This window comes from Ahaetulla prasina, chromosome 1 (assembly GCF_028640845.1).
Source record: "Ahaetulla prasina isolate Xishuangbanna chromosome 1, ASM2864084v1, whole genome shotgun sequence".
NCBI classification, from domain to species: Eukaryota; Metazoa; Chordata; class Lepidosauria; order Squamata; family Colubridae; genus Ahaetulla; species Ahaetulla prasina.
Window position 1 is genome coordinate 118,882,596 of NC_080539.1, and position 18,150 is coordinate 118,900,745.

General features: G+C 38.2%; 1 protein-coding gene across 1 annotated transcript in view; it reads left to right on the top strand.

The window, feature by feature from the left end:
- Window positions 1–1,427: 1,427 nt before the first annotated feature.
- The window catches only part of SCML4 (Scm polycomb group protein like 4), a 92,970-nt gene continuing 76,247 nt past the window's right edge, over window positions 1,428–18,150 (top strand). Inside the window, exons 1-3 of the mRNA XM_058174336.1 lie at window positions 1,428–1,507; window positions 2,847–2,957; window positions 3,323–3,382. Of these exons, the coding sequence (XP_058030319.1) occupies window positions 1,492–1,507; window positions 2,847–2,957; window positions 3,323–3,382 (187 nt within the window). The 5' untranslated portion in view covers window positions 1,428–1,491. The remainder of the gene's footprint in view (window positions 1,508–2,846; window positions 2,958–3,322; window positions 3,383–18,150) is intronic.

The window sequence follows — 18,150 nt, forward strand, 5'->3', positions numbered from 1 at the left end:
GCTGGCAAGGCGGAGAGGTACTCCACCGTGTGTCGCCGTTTTATCCCCCCTGGCTTGTCCTCTGCCGCCGTTGGCACCGATTCAGTCCTTAAGCGCGACCTGCCCCTTCGCTGTTACACGGGAGGCGCCCTTCTCCAAGCTTTGGGTCCGGGGCGCCGGGGGCGGGGCGGGGCGGAGCGCAGAAGGCTCGGTCTTCCGAAGCCGCCCAGTCGGGGGACTCCCAAGTTTTGCGGAGCGGCTGCTGGAGCTTCTCCCAAGTCAAGCGGCGGCTTGAGTCCCGCTTGCCTCTGGGGTCGTGGTCTAAAGCGCAATCCTGGGCCACATTGCTGGATGGCTGGGACAAAGAGACGAGGATCCAGTCTGGTTACTATGGCAACAACAGAGGAATAGTTAAAAAAAAAGAGAGAAAAAAAAAAAGAAAGGAAAAAAGAAAAAAGAGGAGGGCTTCCAAACGCTCACTCCGTCCCTTGTCAAATTGCTGTCGTTGTGTGTGTAAGAAACGTTTTTAAAAAAATCCATCGTGCAAAATGCATTTATGCAGCCTGTCAAACGCCACGATTTTTCCATTTTAGTTTAGCAACAGCAGCAGGAGAACGAAAATACAGAACCCACACGCAGGCCTCCCTTTCTGCATGCAAAGTGTGTGTATTTGCGCGCGCGTGTGTGTGTGCGTGTGTGTGTTTTCTTTAAAAGGCAGTGGTTGGCTGGTTTTTCCGGACATGATGTGGTAGAAGCTGTCATCGTAATGGAAATTCATTGCTGTAGCTATGGTAAATCGAGTTTTCTGCCCGTGCTGAATGCATTAGTCTAATGAGATGTTTGCAGCTGGGGAAGCTCAGCGTGCTAACAGGCAGGGAAAAGATGGCTTGTGGAAGGGTCGCTACACACGTGCTACAAGTCCTCTACTCTTTGGGCCAACAGACCTGCTGGTAAAGGAGCTGATCCAGCATTAAACGTTAGCGCTTAGGTAAGAGGAGGCGAGGCGACGGTGTGCAGTTCCCCCTCCGCCGGCTCGGCGCGGTTGGGTTGCTGTGCTCTGCTCTGCGCTGCTCTTGAAAAATCAGCTGAGACTCGAGCGGCGTGCACGACTCGCCTGTCACATCCCTTGCGCGCTCACTCAGCTTCGGCTAGGGTGCATGCATGTGTCGTGTGCAGGCGGGCATCTGTGGCACGGGATCCACTCTTTCCACGGGCGCTTCGAATCACGGCTTAAGTTTATCCAGCTAATTAATAGTGTCTTCTTTGGAACTGTTCGGTGTCGGAGGCAAAAAAAAAAAATCCCTTTCGCGGTTTTTTTTTTTAAATACGTGTCCGTGAGACTGACACTCTGTGGGTGTGTGGTGAGTTCCGTGGTTTGTTGTTTTTTTTGTTTTTTGTTTGGAGTGCCTTTAATACGAGTGCTTTAAACATTTCGCATGTCCGTGGAAGTGCACTTTCCCCATTTCTGAGCAGCGGAGAGGTGTGTGTGCAGCTTCTTGTGACGGCTGTTTAATGCAGAAAATATATAGTACGTTCTCAAATTAATTTCCTCCTAAGACTGATTTCTTGGAGTTGTTCTCTCTGATCTATTTCATACCTGAATATTGGTGCTGCTGGTTTACAAATTTGTCCGGATATTTGGGAGAAGCTCTTGTGAATTTGTGTTGTTAAGCTAGGCAGTTTTCGCTTAGAGAATATAAAGCATAGAACTTATATATATATAAACAAAATATGTGATTTAGTAAATGATGTGCTTGCCTGTGTGTTCTTTTTTTTTTTGTCTTTTGAAAATGTTTATTGCAATGTGTGTTTAACAGCTAATAGAAAATAGAAAATAGCTTTTCACAGTTTTCTTTTGTGACCAGTGAAAAGCCTCTGTTGTTTAATAAAGCACATTATTACATTATTACTTATACCAAGGAGATCATGCGAATAATTGAACAATGAGCATCTTTAGAAGTTGGCTTTCCTTTCTCTCCCACCCCCTTGTCACAATAGTTTGTAAATAAGCACCCATGAATGGATTTTAGGTGTCAGTATGGATTTTTTTTCTCTTTGTGTGTGTGATTTTTTTTCTGGAAATGCAGATTTTATTTTTGAACAAAATGCTTTTAGATTCGTAATCAAATAGTCTGGAGAAGCAGATGCTTTTAAAGGTGTGTGTGTGAGAGAGAGAAATCTATCTCTAGTTTCTCAGGTTGAATTTGGAGGAAAAGCAAGGCTGGGAAAGACATAAACAAGAATCTCATGTAGTGAGTTGGAGTGTACAGAGGCAATCCTGAAAGAAACTGGATTAAAATATTTCTACTGTTCCTAGATTGGTAGTCATGGCTATTTCTAGTGTAGAGAAGCCTTTGGAGCTAAATACCACATCAAGGGCAGTTGTGGTCTCTAACCAGTGAAACTACTATATGGTTTAGATTTAGATCCAGTTAATTAATATTTTATTCATTGGTTTTCCTCCAAATTATTTTGATAGAATCTGTCTGTGAATCAAAGACTGACATTTAAAATTTCTGCTTTGAGAAATGCATTGTTTAAATATATTTCTGTTCTATTTATTTGAGTATGCATGTATTTCTTTAAAGAATAATTTTTTGGAGATTTGATTTTGCTTAAATATCATTATATTATATTATTTATTTATTTATTGCTGGAAAAGGACTAGGACAGTAGTTTAATTTCCATATCTGGAGCAAAAAAAAAAAGCAAATATGTCTGGATTAGATTTTTAAAAAAATCAAACTGAATCTCCCATCAGAATCAATTCTAAGCAGAGCTTTGTATAAATGTAGCAGCTGGATGGATTTCGTATTTTCAGAAACTTGTTTGAAACATTTGTAAGCAGAATACTTTTTACTACACAGGTGGATGCCATGGAGAACAGAATAAAAACTACAAATGGATATGTGAGTTTGAGCAGCCTACAGCAAGAGTTTATATTGTGAATGAGCAAACAATGACTACCCAGCATAAAAGTGAGAATTTCTCTGAGCCACTTCCTAGTTTAACTAATACATTTCCCCAGAGATGATTCCCAGTTAATTTTCACCCTTGTTTTTCTTTGCTTCTTCTGTCCCAGTGTAGACAAAATAGAAGATTGAAAGTGAAATAGCATGATGTTCTTTGCAAATCCTTTTCTTTTCCTCTTAGAGATGGGGCTTACTGAGCTTATGTTAAAAATGAAATAATACAAAAGTCTCTCCTTCCTAATCAATCATGCTTGAAAATGGGCGTTTTTCAATAATTTAAACTGCCAGCACCCCAACTTTTGAATATATTGGACTTGAAAGCTACTAAAATTTTTAGCTTCTGAATACTTTTCTTCCTTCAATCTATCCAGGTATTCATGATATCATTCATCATCATCATCATCATCAATCACCTTTATCATTAATTACAGGTAGGATAAAAAAAATCTTCGTGGTCAAAATTCTTTTTCTTACCTTGTGCCTTAATTTCTTTAGCATGGTATTTCATACTTCTTTGCATACTGATCTTTATGCTTTGCCTAATAGGGCTTACCTATTAGAAGATGGTATACACACACACATCTGTGTACTGCAGTACAATTTTCCCTCTCAGATATTGATTTAAATATAGTTTCCAAAGGATTGGTGTAACTTGCAGATCATGCTTTTATCAGGCCATGATAACTTGGCAGATCTTCCATGTTTAGAGACAGTGTACCAGATGAGAAAGGGGCAGAAACTAGAGAAGCACTTTCTGATTCACATGGCTTCCTGGCAAGACTTGGTTTGGCCTGTCAGAGGTGGGATGCTGGGTGAAGCAGATATTTAAGTTTTTTTTTTTTCTAACGGAGGAACTGCCTTTCCTTTCTTGTCAAGTGAGTTTTGTTTCCCTGTTTTGTTGTATCTGTGAATTGAATGCAATTGGACAACAAGAAGAGCATGCTTTTTAAAATATAGTTGTTAACTGTAATAGGTAAGCCCGTCCTGGGTTATACAAGGATGTTCTCTCTATTTTTTCCCTTGATGACATGAATTGCTACAGGGCAGTTTTCTTTCCTGCCACACACTCATTCATAACCAGGTGAAATTGTAATTGAGGAATTTATGGGACAGCTTTGGCTTATCTGAAATTAGGTTTTTTTTTTAAAAAAAGTCATGCTTTATTTCGTTATTGTATTAGCTTCCACTTCTTTTGCATGGCATACACAAGGGTCCCTTCACAATAGCCCCTTTTGCTTTCACAGGTACTTACTTTCTTGAGTAGATTTCTCTGGCTTTTTGCTCAAGAATTTCCAGTTTATGGGGTGTTTTTTTTGTTGTTGTTTCCGGATTATTTTCATAACAGCCTTAGGAGTTTGATTAGGCTGCCACTGAAACAGAATAACTGCCCCAAGGTGAAGAGATAAGCTTCAAACATGGTTGAAGATCTAACCACAGCATTAATTTGGTTCTCTGGGAAATCAGTTACATGCACATTTATATATGCACATACAGAGCAGAGAAATAAGAGAAACAATTTAAACTTTCAAAGGGATCACTGCAGAACTTTATATATCTCTTCCCCCCATTATTAATTACAGCAAGAATAAGGAAGTCAGAAGCCAGTGACACTGAAAACTCTTTTAAACGTTTTGGCTGATTAGCAACACATACAGTTCTGCCTATGGAAATCCACTAAATTCTGCAACTAATCATTCAATGAGGAACATAGTATGTAGAAGAACATCTTGTTTAATTATACATTAACAAACTAAAACATTATCTTCATGGTCTGAACATTAAAATACTAAATACCCTGTAATATAAACATCTAACTGTTTCTCTAGCTGTATTCTCTGATTGGCTCAACCTACACCCTCAAGTTAATTATTTTATTCAACGTACTGTTATTGCAGTTTTGCACTGAGCAAAATGCACAGGGAATAATATAGTGGGACAAATCACCTGAAAATTTACATTATGGAAATCCCTATGTTATTATTGTGCCAATCAAGAGTCAAGAAAGGAGCAGAGGAGAATATCTGGGCCGCATAGCCTTTTTAACAGGACATTTAGTGGCCTATCAAGCAGTGTTCTTCCTTAGTTTGCCCTCCAGCAAAAATATATGTAACAAGGAATTAAAATATTTGCCATCAATGAGTTCCAACCATAGAGTACTGTGCATATTTTTCTTTTTGCATTCATATATTTTAGAGCTGCAGAGAGAGAAGATACAGTTCTTTACAAGTATCCATTCCTGAACAAAATGCTATCTATATTTATATCCTTACGAACCCAAGATACATATTAATGCCTAATATTCAAAAATCATATATATATAAACTCTATTTTACACTGTCAGATCTGAAAGTTACTTGCATGGCTAACAATTGAAAATCATTGTAGCTAAAGTTACATACATATATAGATAAATCAGAAAATACCTGGTATGCCTACCTTAGGATTTAGGAATATTTTCTCTATGTACTTCATGAAAAGATGATAAAGCAGAACTAAATATGAGATGGTAGACTAAATATCTCAGCAGCAAAAAAAGATCCCACTGAAATATTGTTTGTGAGTATGCAGCATGTCAATTAAAACATTGCATTTTTCACTGAAGACTGAAATATCCAATAAATATTAAGTCATTTATTTAACCCATCAGTCAAAAGCAGAAGCAATTGATTATGTAATGATATAAAAATTATGTCTAAATTATGGGTAGAAGCAATCATCCCCACTGTAAGTAATATTGCTACATTACAATTGAAAGCTAATTGTGGTGTAGTTAAAAAACCCTAAAATGATGCAGAAGAGGGTTTTTTTCCTGAACAAATCGAATCACTTTATTTTGGTCATTGGACCAGTGATTGTAGCTGTGTTTGCATAATCATGAATTTTGCTCGCTGCTGTTCTGCTATGTGTGATCTAACTGTAGTTAAAAATAACTTGCCTGTTTGTCTTTTTTGTGAACTGATAAATAATAGTGCCAGGGATCATAAGCATAGATCAAAAGACCGATTCATTTATTTTTTCAAAACGGCTAGCCTTTTAAGGAATTTCATTTGTTAAAAAAAATAGTCCAAAGGAGCATTAAAGAAAATACAATCTTTAGTACATGCACATCCCCCTTTGGGCTATATGTTAGAACTTTATTTATTCATTAAATCCTATAGTGTTTTCATATAATAGATACAAAATTGTCAATTTTCAACATCATCACTGGATATTTCCCTGAAGATAAACGTTATGTGAAAGAAACATAGTCAAGTCCATACCACTGTGCTACAAAATGGACTTACACTATTGGAAAATGCTAATGTGATGAGAAATGTTCTAATCACAGGTATCACCTAGGTAACCAGAGATTGTAAAGAAACTTTAAAAAGATTAGCTACTGCTATGTTAATTATTCCGTGAAAGATGACGGACGTATCTTTATTGCATTCTGAAACAGTCAGGATATGAAGCCAGATTCTGTGACTCTGCTATCGAATGCAGGTTGTTATGTCAATACCAGGTGAATAATTCATTTTGTAGTTCTAGCCTCCAAACACAATTCATGCATTCAATTGGAAAGATTGCCTGCTAGTGATTCCTACCTCTCAGATGGGGAGTCAGCTTCTTCTGTCATCCAAACGCTGGAACAATTTCTTTTTTCCCCAAAGGGTCAAAGGGCGAAGCAGGTGACCAAGATGCCTTAGGCAAATGTGACAATTTGTAGGCAGTTTTACCCTAAGTATAGATATCCCCAATCCTATCCTCACAGCTTGCCATAAGTCATATAGTAGCTCTGTTGGACCTGCCACAACTTAAACCTCCACATAGAATCGATCCTTGGTTCCCTTTGTTGAGAAAGGTATAGTTTATTAGAGATCAAGTGTATTGCAGTATTGCAAAGCCAGAACTGAGAATCACACTCCAAAATCCCTAAATTCTACTTTTCCCTCCCTTAATTATTTCTCATTGCCGACCCCAGTGTAACCAATCAGGTTCAGGCAAGATGTTTTCAAAGCAGTCAGTCCCAGCAGAGTTTGGTATGTGGCTCCTTCCTCCTTCCAGGTGGGGTGACCTTGAGGCAGCGTCTTGAGGAGATACAGCACTTTATTTCGTTTTCCCAAGCATTCCCCCCTTCATTCCCCCTCCCCACAGTTCGTGGCAGTCTGTCACCACATAGCAGCAAGCACAAGCAAGCATAAGGTGGCAGCTGACAAGCTCTTTTTCCCCTTTCACATGATCAGTTGCATGAAGTAGAGTGTCCAAATATGGCTAATGTTAGGCCAGATTTGCTGTGGTCTGGATAAGCCAACATATATGGGGTAACAGATACATTTTACTCTAGACTGCATCCCACAAATGCTCCTTAGCTTGACAGCATGCACACTGGGCTCATTTTTAGCTGGCTATTGGATGTAAAAAAATGTTTTATTTGACTTGAGTATCCATATATATTTATTTTAGTTCATATACTGGATGCATACCTTACTTTTCCTTCCTGAGATACACAGTATTTCCTCCCCTTGTAAATACTGAGCTAAAATGCACAAGTTTATCATTAATGTTATTGCAACTCTGCACTAGCCTTAGAAGGAGAGGAGTATTTTGCATATGTTCTGATTCCATCTGATAACCTTCATGCATTTTCCTCAATTAGTGACAAACGAGAGGCATCCCTAGTATGCTCCGTCATGGCTGAGTAAATATTGGAATCTATTTGCATATTAAGTTAGCTGTAAAGCAAAATGTATCATTTTTTAAAAACTTCATAATGTGTCTAGTTCACCATCTGTATGAAGAGTTACATTTCGGAGACCCTATAGCATTTGCAAAAGATAACTATATAATATTAAAATATATTAATTTATTTTTATTTATTTATTTAGTTTGTCAAACATGTATACAGATGATTATCTATCTAGACCCGTTCCAGTCCGGTTTCCGGCCCGGCTACAGCACGGGTGATAGAGGGAGCCCCTCGTGGCTCCCGCATAACACCCATCCTGCGCAGACTGCACTGGCTACCTGTGGCCTTCCGGGTGCGCTTCAAGGTTTTGGTGACCACCTTTAAAGCGCTCCATGGCATAGGGCCGGGTTATCTACGGGACCGCCTACTGCTACCGAATACCGAATACCTCTCACCGACCCGTGCGCTCTCATAGAGAGGGACTCCTCAGGGTGCCGTCAGCGAGGCAGTGTCGTCTGGCGACGCCCAGGGGAAGGGCCTTCTCTGTGGGGGCTCCCACCCTCTGGAACGAACTGCCCCCAGGACTTCGTCAGCTTCCGGACCTTTGGACCTTCCGCCGCGAGCTTAAAACATACTTATTTAATTGCGCAGGACTGAGCTAGATTTTAATTTACGGGTTTTAAATTGGGTTTTATTCTTATATTTTTAATTATTAGGCTTTTAGAATAAGTTTTTAAATTGTTTTTAGACTGTATTTATCTGTTTTTAAATGCCTGTAAACCGCCCTGAGTCCTTTGGGAGATAGGGCGGTATATAAATATGAATAATAAATAAATAAATAAATAAATAAATTATGAATACAGGAAATGGATATGAATAAATGGGGACAGTAGGACAGGGACAGTAGGCATGTTGGTGCACTTACGTGTGACCCTTAACCATGTATATACATACATATATGTACATACATACATACATATGTACATACGTACATACATACATACATACAAACGTGCCTACCGTTCCCTGTCCTATTGTTCCTCTTCATTATATCCAATTAATATAGTTATTACGTATTATGCTCATATATATGCTTATATATTATATAGTTAATTCATGTTAATGCTTATATATACTGTTATGACAAAATAAATAAATAAAATAAAAATAAAATAAAAAAGTATGTATACATACATATGTACATACATACATACATATGTACACACACACACACACACACACACACACACACACACGTTTTATTGAATTTCTCATCCAAAGATTTTAAATGAAACATTAGCTTTTAGCTAAAGGGAGAAGACTTCAGTCTTGGGTGTATAAGAAGCCTGAAATCAGGAATCTTCTCTTTAGTGAGGATCTCATAGACCAATTGCACAGCTTATGCTAAATCATACTTTACTATAGTCTGGATATATTGGGAAAAAAATAATGGCTTGGATCATCCATAGTACTGAGGTATAAACTTATAGTGAGTGGTTGGGTTGACCCACTGCATGAATCTAAAATGAAATGAATGACATTATGTCCTAATGTTTAAACCCAGTAACTAGATGCTTGAATCCAACAATGGAACAGCTCTTACGTTTGAAATTATTTTACATTCTTGATACAGCAGGAAATATGTACAGATACATATTTATCCTTTTTCTCAACTGAGCACCAAGGATGTGATAAACAACTTCCAAGACTTATCAAGGTCTGATCTTTGAAAATTATCCACTGCTCTCATCCATGTGGGAACAAATAACTATGTAAAGAATTATACTGCCATGATATTCAAGCAGAAACTAGAAAACTATCAATGCTGTCTGGATTTCTGGACTGAATCAGGACAGTATTTGATAGATGCAATACCTTTCTCTTATTCCAGAATTAGACAATAATAAATCTCGGCTACTAGTTTAGAAATACCTTCAATCTCAAATATATATCTTCACTGCATAAAACAGCATCCATCACTAGGATTACTAAATCTAGGGGGGATTAAAACAAATACTCACATCCATTCCAACAAAGGTAGGTAGATTGAAACATAAATTGATTGAAATTAAACCAGGATATACTGGAAAGGACCAAATTATTTCCAGTAGATCTGTAAAAGCCTCTGTCTCTTAATTATCTGAAAATAGAAGCAACACAGTGGCTCCTCACCCCAACCTAAATTATACAATTGATATGAAGAAAACTTGACAAAACTAAGAATGGACTTTAAATTTAGTTAGACATTTTAGTTCTGGTGGTTGAAATAAGGTTCTGGGCTCAAAATTCTTGAATTCTACTGATTATTTTTTTCAGATCTTCACTGGTAGATTTGGGGATTCTGGTAAAGAAGGAGAAAAACGTAGTTGTTCCAAACATGAAAGCTACCCATTCTAAATTTTATACTTTAGCTCAACTTTGTTTTTATTGAATGGTTGAGGGATTATGTAGTCCAACCCACTCAGAGGTATCTGATTGAAGGTGGTTACATTAATATATAGCATATGAAGAATATCCTGAATTAAACCTCATTAAATATAATTGTCCGGAAAGAATGAAACTGTTTCTTTAAAATGGGAAAAGAAAATTAACAACAAAAAAAGGCATCAAGAGATGAAAACTGCTTCTTCTGCATACTGTATGTAGTTACCCAAGATGACTAAAATATATGTAAATATTAAATGGTGGATTTAAGAAGGATGTTCTCTGATGTCATGTGCTTATTCATAGAAATGAGAAGATAGAGAATTATGCATATAATGTAGATTTAATAATATGTTAAAGCGCAAGCTCTTAACCTAGGGTCCATGGATAGATTTGGATAAATTTCAGGCAGTTCATGAATTTGAATAGGAAAGAAAAAAAAACCCGTTTATATTTATTAAATTCTAACTGAATTTTTTTCATTCAATGATTTAAATTGGCCAGGAAGTAATTTATGGTGTTTAAGCATCCAAAAATGTTTATTAAATTCAATAAATCTCACTATCTAAAATTATTATATCTTATAAAAGCATGTTATTATTGTTATCGATTTTGGTTGTGGAGAATGATGACCTATCAAAAGAACTGAAGCTTTTCAGCAGGGGAACATTCTGTATCTGAAACATCAGAGCAGTTAAGCACATTTGCTCAAAATTGTTTGCACTTTATGTTTCTTTTATATGGCCCAGTTTTTATTTTGGGGCAAAATAAAAAAAATAAAAATGATCCATTGATCTCTGTATGCATACAACCACCGTTTGCCTTCATGGTTTTATCTTAATTAATGTTATTTTTTGCGAAACATTTTAAGCAAAAGAAATTATTTCTGTTAAAAGATATTTAAATGTTAGACTTGGAGAAGAAATTTGTGTTGATGAAATGGGAGGACACTCATCCAGGCCAATGTAAAGCAAACTCTTGCTTCAAAGCTGTGGTATCATTTATTTCAGAGCTTGAAACCAGAAATAGATGGCAGGAGGACCAAACTACTAGCCCAGCCTCCCCTGTGATTGTATTACACACATGTTCTTCCTTACAACTCTCTTCTAAAAGCCAAAGTTTATCGCTTGTGCTACAGTTACATTCTTGCAAGGCTTTAATCATATTTGCCCCAATGGCTGTTTGTATTTTGTGTTTATTTTCTGTGCCCTGGCTTTCATTTTATTTCAGAATAAAAACGAATGTGGAACGTTCTTCAGTGCTGTGCTCCAGACAATTATTGTCTGTCTGAATAAGCAGAAAGCAACCGGTACATAAATTAGCAATACAGTTAACAATGATGTGTTAGAATGCAAATTAAATTTGATCTCTTACAAATTTCAGTGAGATCCTTTCAACCTCTTTTGTGGCCCTTTCTTGTCAGAATGGCTTCATTCACCTGCCAGATATAGCTGCAAATATCTGGGATGTATTCCCAAGTTTCCCTATGGAAGACTTGCTCACTTCTTAAGATTAGATGGTCTCCTGCTCCGGTTTCCTCTTTATAGTGGCAATTACGATGGTTGTTCCAGGAGAATTCTCATGCTTGAAAGGATTTGTCGTGTATTTTTAACAAGAGGGTTTTGTGTTTTACCTTACTTGTTTTTCCCTCTGGCAGAAAGTTTGATTGCATCTGAATTAATCCCATGTCTTTTCAAAGTGACAGGAATATATTAATTGTTGTAAATGTTACATGTCGGAGGTGAAACAAAACCCCAGCACTACCCCTTTAAAGCAATGTCACCTACTATATAAATCTTTGGACTGAAAGAGAAATATGGGAGAGCAGTTCTGGTTCTTCACATTGCTCTTGAAATTATTCTGTGACCTTGAAAATGCAGCACCTTCTGCTCAGCAAACTTTGGTAGCTCATCTGGTCTGGTGTCCATTTGATCCTGCATTTTGTCTGATCCCCAAATCACTGAATTATCTTTGGTTTCCTATGCATAGATGGAGAAGCTCCCTTTTGACGTACAGCTCATTCCCTTGCCTGTTGATTCACAAGTGTGGTGATTTTGGGTGCGTGTTTACTAACCACTAAACTGTTCAATTTTTAAAATTAAGATCATTCAGTTTAACCATTTAGAGTAAGATTCATAAGATTATTTTGTAAATAAAGTGAATTGTCTTATAATTTTCTTGGGATTTTTATTGTCCATTATTAATAAAATTAGTATTTTTATTTTTTTTTCTGAAACAATTGAGCAAGTATAGACACTTCTTATAGCTTCTTGAGTACATAAAGCAATTTTTTTAAAAAAAAGTATGGCTGCTTGAAATTTGAAATAGTTACAACCTTTTTCTCTCTCTTTAGCCATTCATTACTGTAGCATTTGATTATCAGTCCTGGCATGCACTTAAATAAGAAGGCACTTTCCTTACTGAAGTAATTCCAGGTATTTCCAGGGGAAATGTTTTGTATGCTTCAAATAGAGCATTTTACTGGGGAGGTGGCAAGAGGAGTCCAGATGCCATCATCTTCTTGTAACCCTTTAATATTTTCCACCCTTCCTCCCCCTAGGAATATGTGAAGGAGGGAAAGATGGATTAACTGCATAGTGCTTTCTGAATGGTGATACCCGGAATTGCTTGTCTGGAAGCTCTCTTAATCATTGTCCCCTTCTTTGAGCTTTGCCTCAGATGATGTACTATCTCTGGGCTCTGCTGAGACCTGATTCATCTGTTTTGTTTAAAGGACTTGGTGCAAAATTTAATCTCAACCATTTCTGTGAATTAGAGACCGTTTTCACCATCTGAGAAGATTCCCTAATTAGCCATTTCTTTTCTGTTTTTATAGGCGAACAGGTTCCTTAGATGTTCAAAACGAAGTTGCCGTTGTATGGAGTAAGCAGCTGGGCAGTGAATTAGTGTTAACAATTTTAAACAGGTGTTCTAGCTTGCCTTTTTTTTTATTAACAGAAGTGATACAGATGGTGACATTTGTGTAAAGTCAAGCAATCAGCATATCTACGTGAAATTTATTTTCTATGAGTGTCATACACCATTTTTACTGGACAAGGTTCTTCAGTTTGAAGACAATATTGCAAAATGAATGTCTTTCTTTGTGTATCTTTCTGTCTCTCTGTATATATTGCCGGCAATTTTTACCCAGTTAAGAGTTTCTTTATGGCCAGAACCATGAGCTGTATGATGCTACCCAGCACATCAAATTATTGATACTAAATTATTGTTACTAAGAGCATGTCCATTCAGCACTGCTTCAATTAATCTGTGTATGTCAAGCCTTTGGAATTTGTAATATTGTAAAAACTCAATAAAATCACCAGCCGAGCTCTTCTGAATGAGACTTGACTTTATAAAAAGAAAAGTAATAGTCAATAAAGTATAATGTTATGAAGGTAGGATTAAAAAAAGCAAATAAATAAATAAAACATTTCTGTCCTTAATTTTACTTTTAGTAAAGCACCAATTAAAAGTACATCTCATAGGTTTCTCTGATGTCCTTTCATATATGCTTTTCCCCAAGGGTGAAATCTACTTACCTTCCTTACTGGTTCAGAAGTGCACATGCTTCGCTTGGGCATGTGTGTGCATCACATGTGTGCGCAGATCTGCGCATGTGCAAAACCTGCACATGCACAGAAGGTAAAAAACACATTACTTCCTGGTTAAAACCAATAAGTAATGACACCTGGAGGGGTGGGTGGAGCTTTGCTCTGCTATCGCTATTGGATTGCTGAACCACTGCCCATGATCACTACCGGATCGCGAGATCTAGTCAGAACCGGGAACATTTCACCCCTGCTTTTCCGCCATCCAAATTTCAATTCAATCAATTTATTACAGACTTAGACCAGAGACCAGAACAAATAAAAATGCTCAGTAAATATACAATTAAAAATTCTACTATAAAATAATGACTAAAATCTATAATACACATCCACATTAAGCATTTATTAATGCTTAATGTGGATTTATTAACACATTTATTTATACATTAAGCATGTTGTTATATTATATTTAGCCATTTCCCACCAGGCTGATGGACTAAATTGCTTTTGTCTAAATTCTAAAGTTATTTTTATGCCACCATCCATCAACCTGCATATATATTATTTATTTTTATTTATTTATTTTATTTTATTTATTAAATTTTTATACTGCCCTTCTCCCAAAGGACTCAGGGCGGTGTACAGCCAGAGATAAGACACAGAATATATACAATTAAAACCAACAATTAAAATGTAACAAATTGCAAAAGGCTGATAATTTAAGAATTTGAATTTAAAATTTAAAAATATCAATAATTATTTATTTATTTATTTATTAAATTTTTATACCGCCCTTCTCCCGAAGGACTCAGGGCGGTGTACAGCCAAAATAAAACAAAAATGTATACAATTTAAAACAACAATTAAAAAGAGCAAATTTTAAAGGCTGATAGTTAAAATTTAAATTAAGAAGTTAAAAAATATTAAAAAACCCAATTAAAATACATCACTAATTATGCCAGTCCCGCTTTAATGAATAAATATGTTTTGAGCTCACGACGAAAGGTCCGAAGATCAGGCACTTGACGCAGGCCGGGGGGAAGTTCGTTCCAGAGCGTCACTGCCCCCACAGAGAAGGCCCTACTCCTGGGGGCCGCCAGCCGACACTGTTTGGCGGACGGCACCCTGAGGAGACCCTCTCTGTGCGAGCGTACGGGTCGGTGGGAGGCAAAGGGTAACAGCAGGCGGTCTCGTAAGTACCCGGGTCCTAAGCCATGGAGCGCTTTAAAGATAGTTACCAAAATCTTGAAGCGCACCCGAAAGACCACAGGAAGCCAGTGCAGACTACGGAGCAGTGATGTTACGTGGGAGCCACAAACGGCTCCCGTTACTACTCGCGCAGCCGCATTCTGGACTAACTGCAGCCTCCGGGTGCACCTCAAGGGCAGCCCCATGTAGAGAGCATTGCAGTAATCCAACCGAGACATAACCAGAGCGTGGGTGACTGTGCATAAGGCATCCCGGTCAAGGAAGGGACGCAACTGGTGGACCAAGCGAACTTGGTAAAAAGCCCTCCTGGAGACGGCCGCCAGATGTTCATCAAAGGACAGCCGTCCATCCAGGAGGACGCCCAAGTTGCGAACCACCTCCTTTGGGGCCACTAACTCGCCCCCAACAGTCAGCTGCGGATGCAGCTGACTGTACCGGGGTGCCGGCATCCACAGCCACTCCGTCTTGGAGGGATTGAGCTTGAGTCTGTTTCTCCCCATCCAGACCCGTACAGCTTCCAGGCACCGGGACAGCACTTCGACCGCTTTGTTGGGGTGGTCCGGGATGGAAAAGTACAGCTGAGTATCATCAGCGTACAGATGATAACTCACCCCGAAACCACTGATGACCTCACCCAGCGGCTTCATATAGATGTTGAACAGGGTAGGCGAGAGAATCGACCCCTGAGGCACCCCACAAGTGAGGCGTCTCGCGGACGACCTCTGCCCCCCTGTCAACACCGTCTGCGACCGGTCGGAGAGATAGGAGGAGAACCAGCGATAAACGGTGCCTCCCAATCCCAATCCCTCCAGCCAGCGCAGCAGGATACCATGGTCGATGGTATCAAAAGCCGCTGAGAGATCTAATAGGACCAAGGCAGAGGAACAACCCCTGTCCCTGGCCCTCCAGAGGTCATCCACCAACGCGACCAAAGCCGTCTCCGTGCTGTAACCAGGTCGGAAGCCGGACTGGAACGGGTCTAGATAGACAGCTTCCTCCAGGTGCCGGGGGAGCTGCCATGCAACCACACTCTCTACAACCTTCGCCACAAAGCGAAGGTTGGAGACTGGACGATAATTTCCCAAAATAGCTGGTTCCAGGGAAGGCTTCTTGAGGAGAGGTCTCACCACCAATACATATATTTATGTATTTATATAAAATACAGGTTATGCATCTATGTATATATTTGGATAGAATGAAATCTGAAAAACTATGGATTAAAAAAAAAAGATAGATGATTTTTAATCAAGCCCTTTGACTTACACTACACTTTTTTTTTTTCATTTCATGCAAGTAAACCTCTTGCTTTCAAGAGATTGTCCTGCTAAATGCAACAAGTTGTATTTTTTGCCTTCATTTTTTTTTAAAGGAGTGGTTTTTTTCCTGCTGATTTCAACAGCAGTGGATTTGATGACCTGCTGAACAAAGTACTTATGCTTTTTGGTATGCCACGAAGGACATATTCACTTGTCCTTACAATTAACTAGTAAAAGCAGGAATCATAAATGTCAATCATGCAGCTGTTCCATCAAGTGCTCAGTGGGCCACATCCAAGAGACCTGTCCTTCCCACATCTGTTTGTGGTCAATTCTGCAAATGACAGTTCACTATTCCAGCAGCCTCTCTTTTCATTAACCTTAACTTTGCTAAAGTTGGAATAACAGCATTTTACTTCTACTTTCTAAAGTTGGCTTTTGTTCTTAGGTGCAAAAGTCAAGCACTGCCTTGCTGTTAGTAAGGCAAAGTATTTTGTGCTGTGGGAAAAGTCACTTTAGTTATGTTCTATAGATAGCTGTGTGTCTTCCTTTAGTAAGGATCCTTTATTTGAAGGGTGATCCAGTTTAGATTTGGATTGAAGCAGGAAGAGAGGTGAAATAGAACAGTGTCTTGAAGCTGCTCATTCACAATTAATACCTGATACTAGCACGAGGATAAATATGTAACCATTTTGGTCATAATCTTCCCTGCAATGATGAGATATACCTTTCTATTTATATTGCAGCCATTCTTTCTAAACGTGCAATTATGCCCGTCAATTAACATTCATGCATAATGTAAACTATTTCACTTTTTGAATGACGCTTTTTCTTTTTAAAATTCAGTCATCTGAATGATTGTGTCTCACTGTAACATCATCGGCTAATCAATCCTTCTGCAGAGATACAGATGTATTCTGACAAGACTGTTACCAGAATAGAGTGCTTTGAGTTCCACACTGAGCTAATTGATACAATTCTTCAACTATATCATCAGCTAGTTCATAATAGCAAAAAAAAAAAAAAGTTAAAATGATGATTTTTAAATTAAATGATTGTTAGAGAAAGTGTTCTTACCTTCAGATTTTGAGAGTACATTATAGAAATATGCACATGGGTGTGGTGGAAGCATAGTAGCATACATCCCACTTCAAGAGAATTGAGAAGCATTACCTAGGGTTTAATTTTTTTGAAAAGAAAGTAACAGAAGCTGGAGAAGCAGTGGGCTCATGGGCTCATTTTATACACCTTTTAAAAGTAGTGACTGGTTAGGTGAGCACTCTGTTTTATTGTTCAGGCTTGGAGCCTCTGAGGAGTAATTTAAGTTTGGGATCTAGCCACAAAAAGCATCTCTGGTTTACCAGGTGGTAGTAATAATGATGGTAAAGTGGCTTGGTTGATAACTTGAGTAGCTTGCAGATCCAGAAACTCAGTTGTAGCCTTACTTTGTCTCAGCTGATGTCCGCTGTGCCATCAGAATCTGCAGGGGAGACAAAGAAAGTGTAGAATTTGAAAAGTTAAAGAGAATTGCGATTTCTCCATCTTTTCCCTCTCAAGCAGACCAGCATGTGGTCATGCTTTTTGCTAATAAAGACCAAGCTTATGTTGGGCATTCAAAGAGTGAAAAGAGAGCTGCCCTCTGGGTTACTGTTTTATCAAAGGTTGATTTAAGCGTCTCCAATTCCAGCCATGTTTCTTCAGAGCATTGTGTTTCCAGATTAGATTAAACACTTAATCTTGTTTCAAGGTCAAGCAGGGTTTGATTAAGTTTTCTGGTCTGACTTTATGAGATTAGAAATCACAACTGCATCTTTTCCCTTCCTGAATCGGAAAAGCACTGGTTGTATTTCACTCGCTACTGGTCTGGAGTGGTGGTGAAGGAATGCTTTTGATTTCAGGGAAGACAAGAAGGGAGATGGGAACTAACTGCGCTTTAAAATATGAGCTGCGATTTTCATTTTGTTCTAGAAAAAGATGCTTTAAATTTGAATTTGTTCTTTGAAAATCTGTTTTTAGATTAAAAAAAAATAAACCTGATTGGTTTTATTTCTAATTCAGCAGAATAGTTTAACAATACAGTTGAATTAATTTCT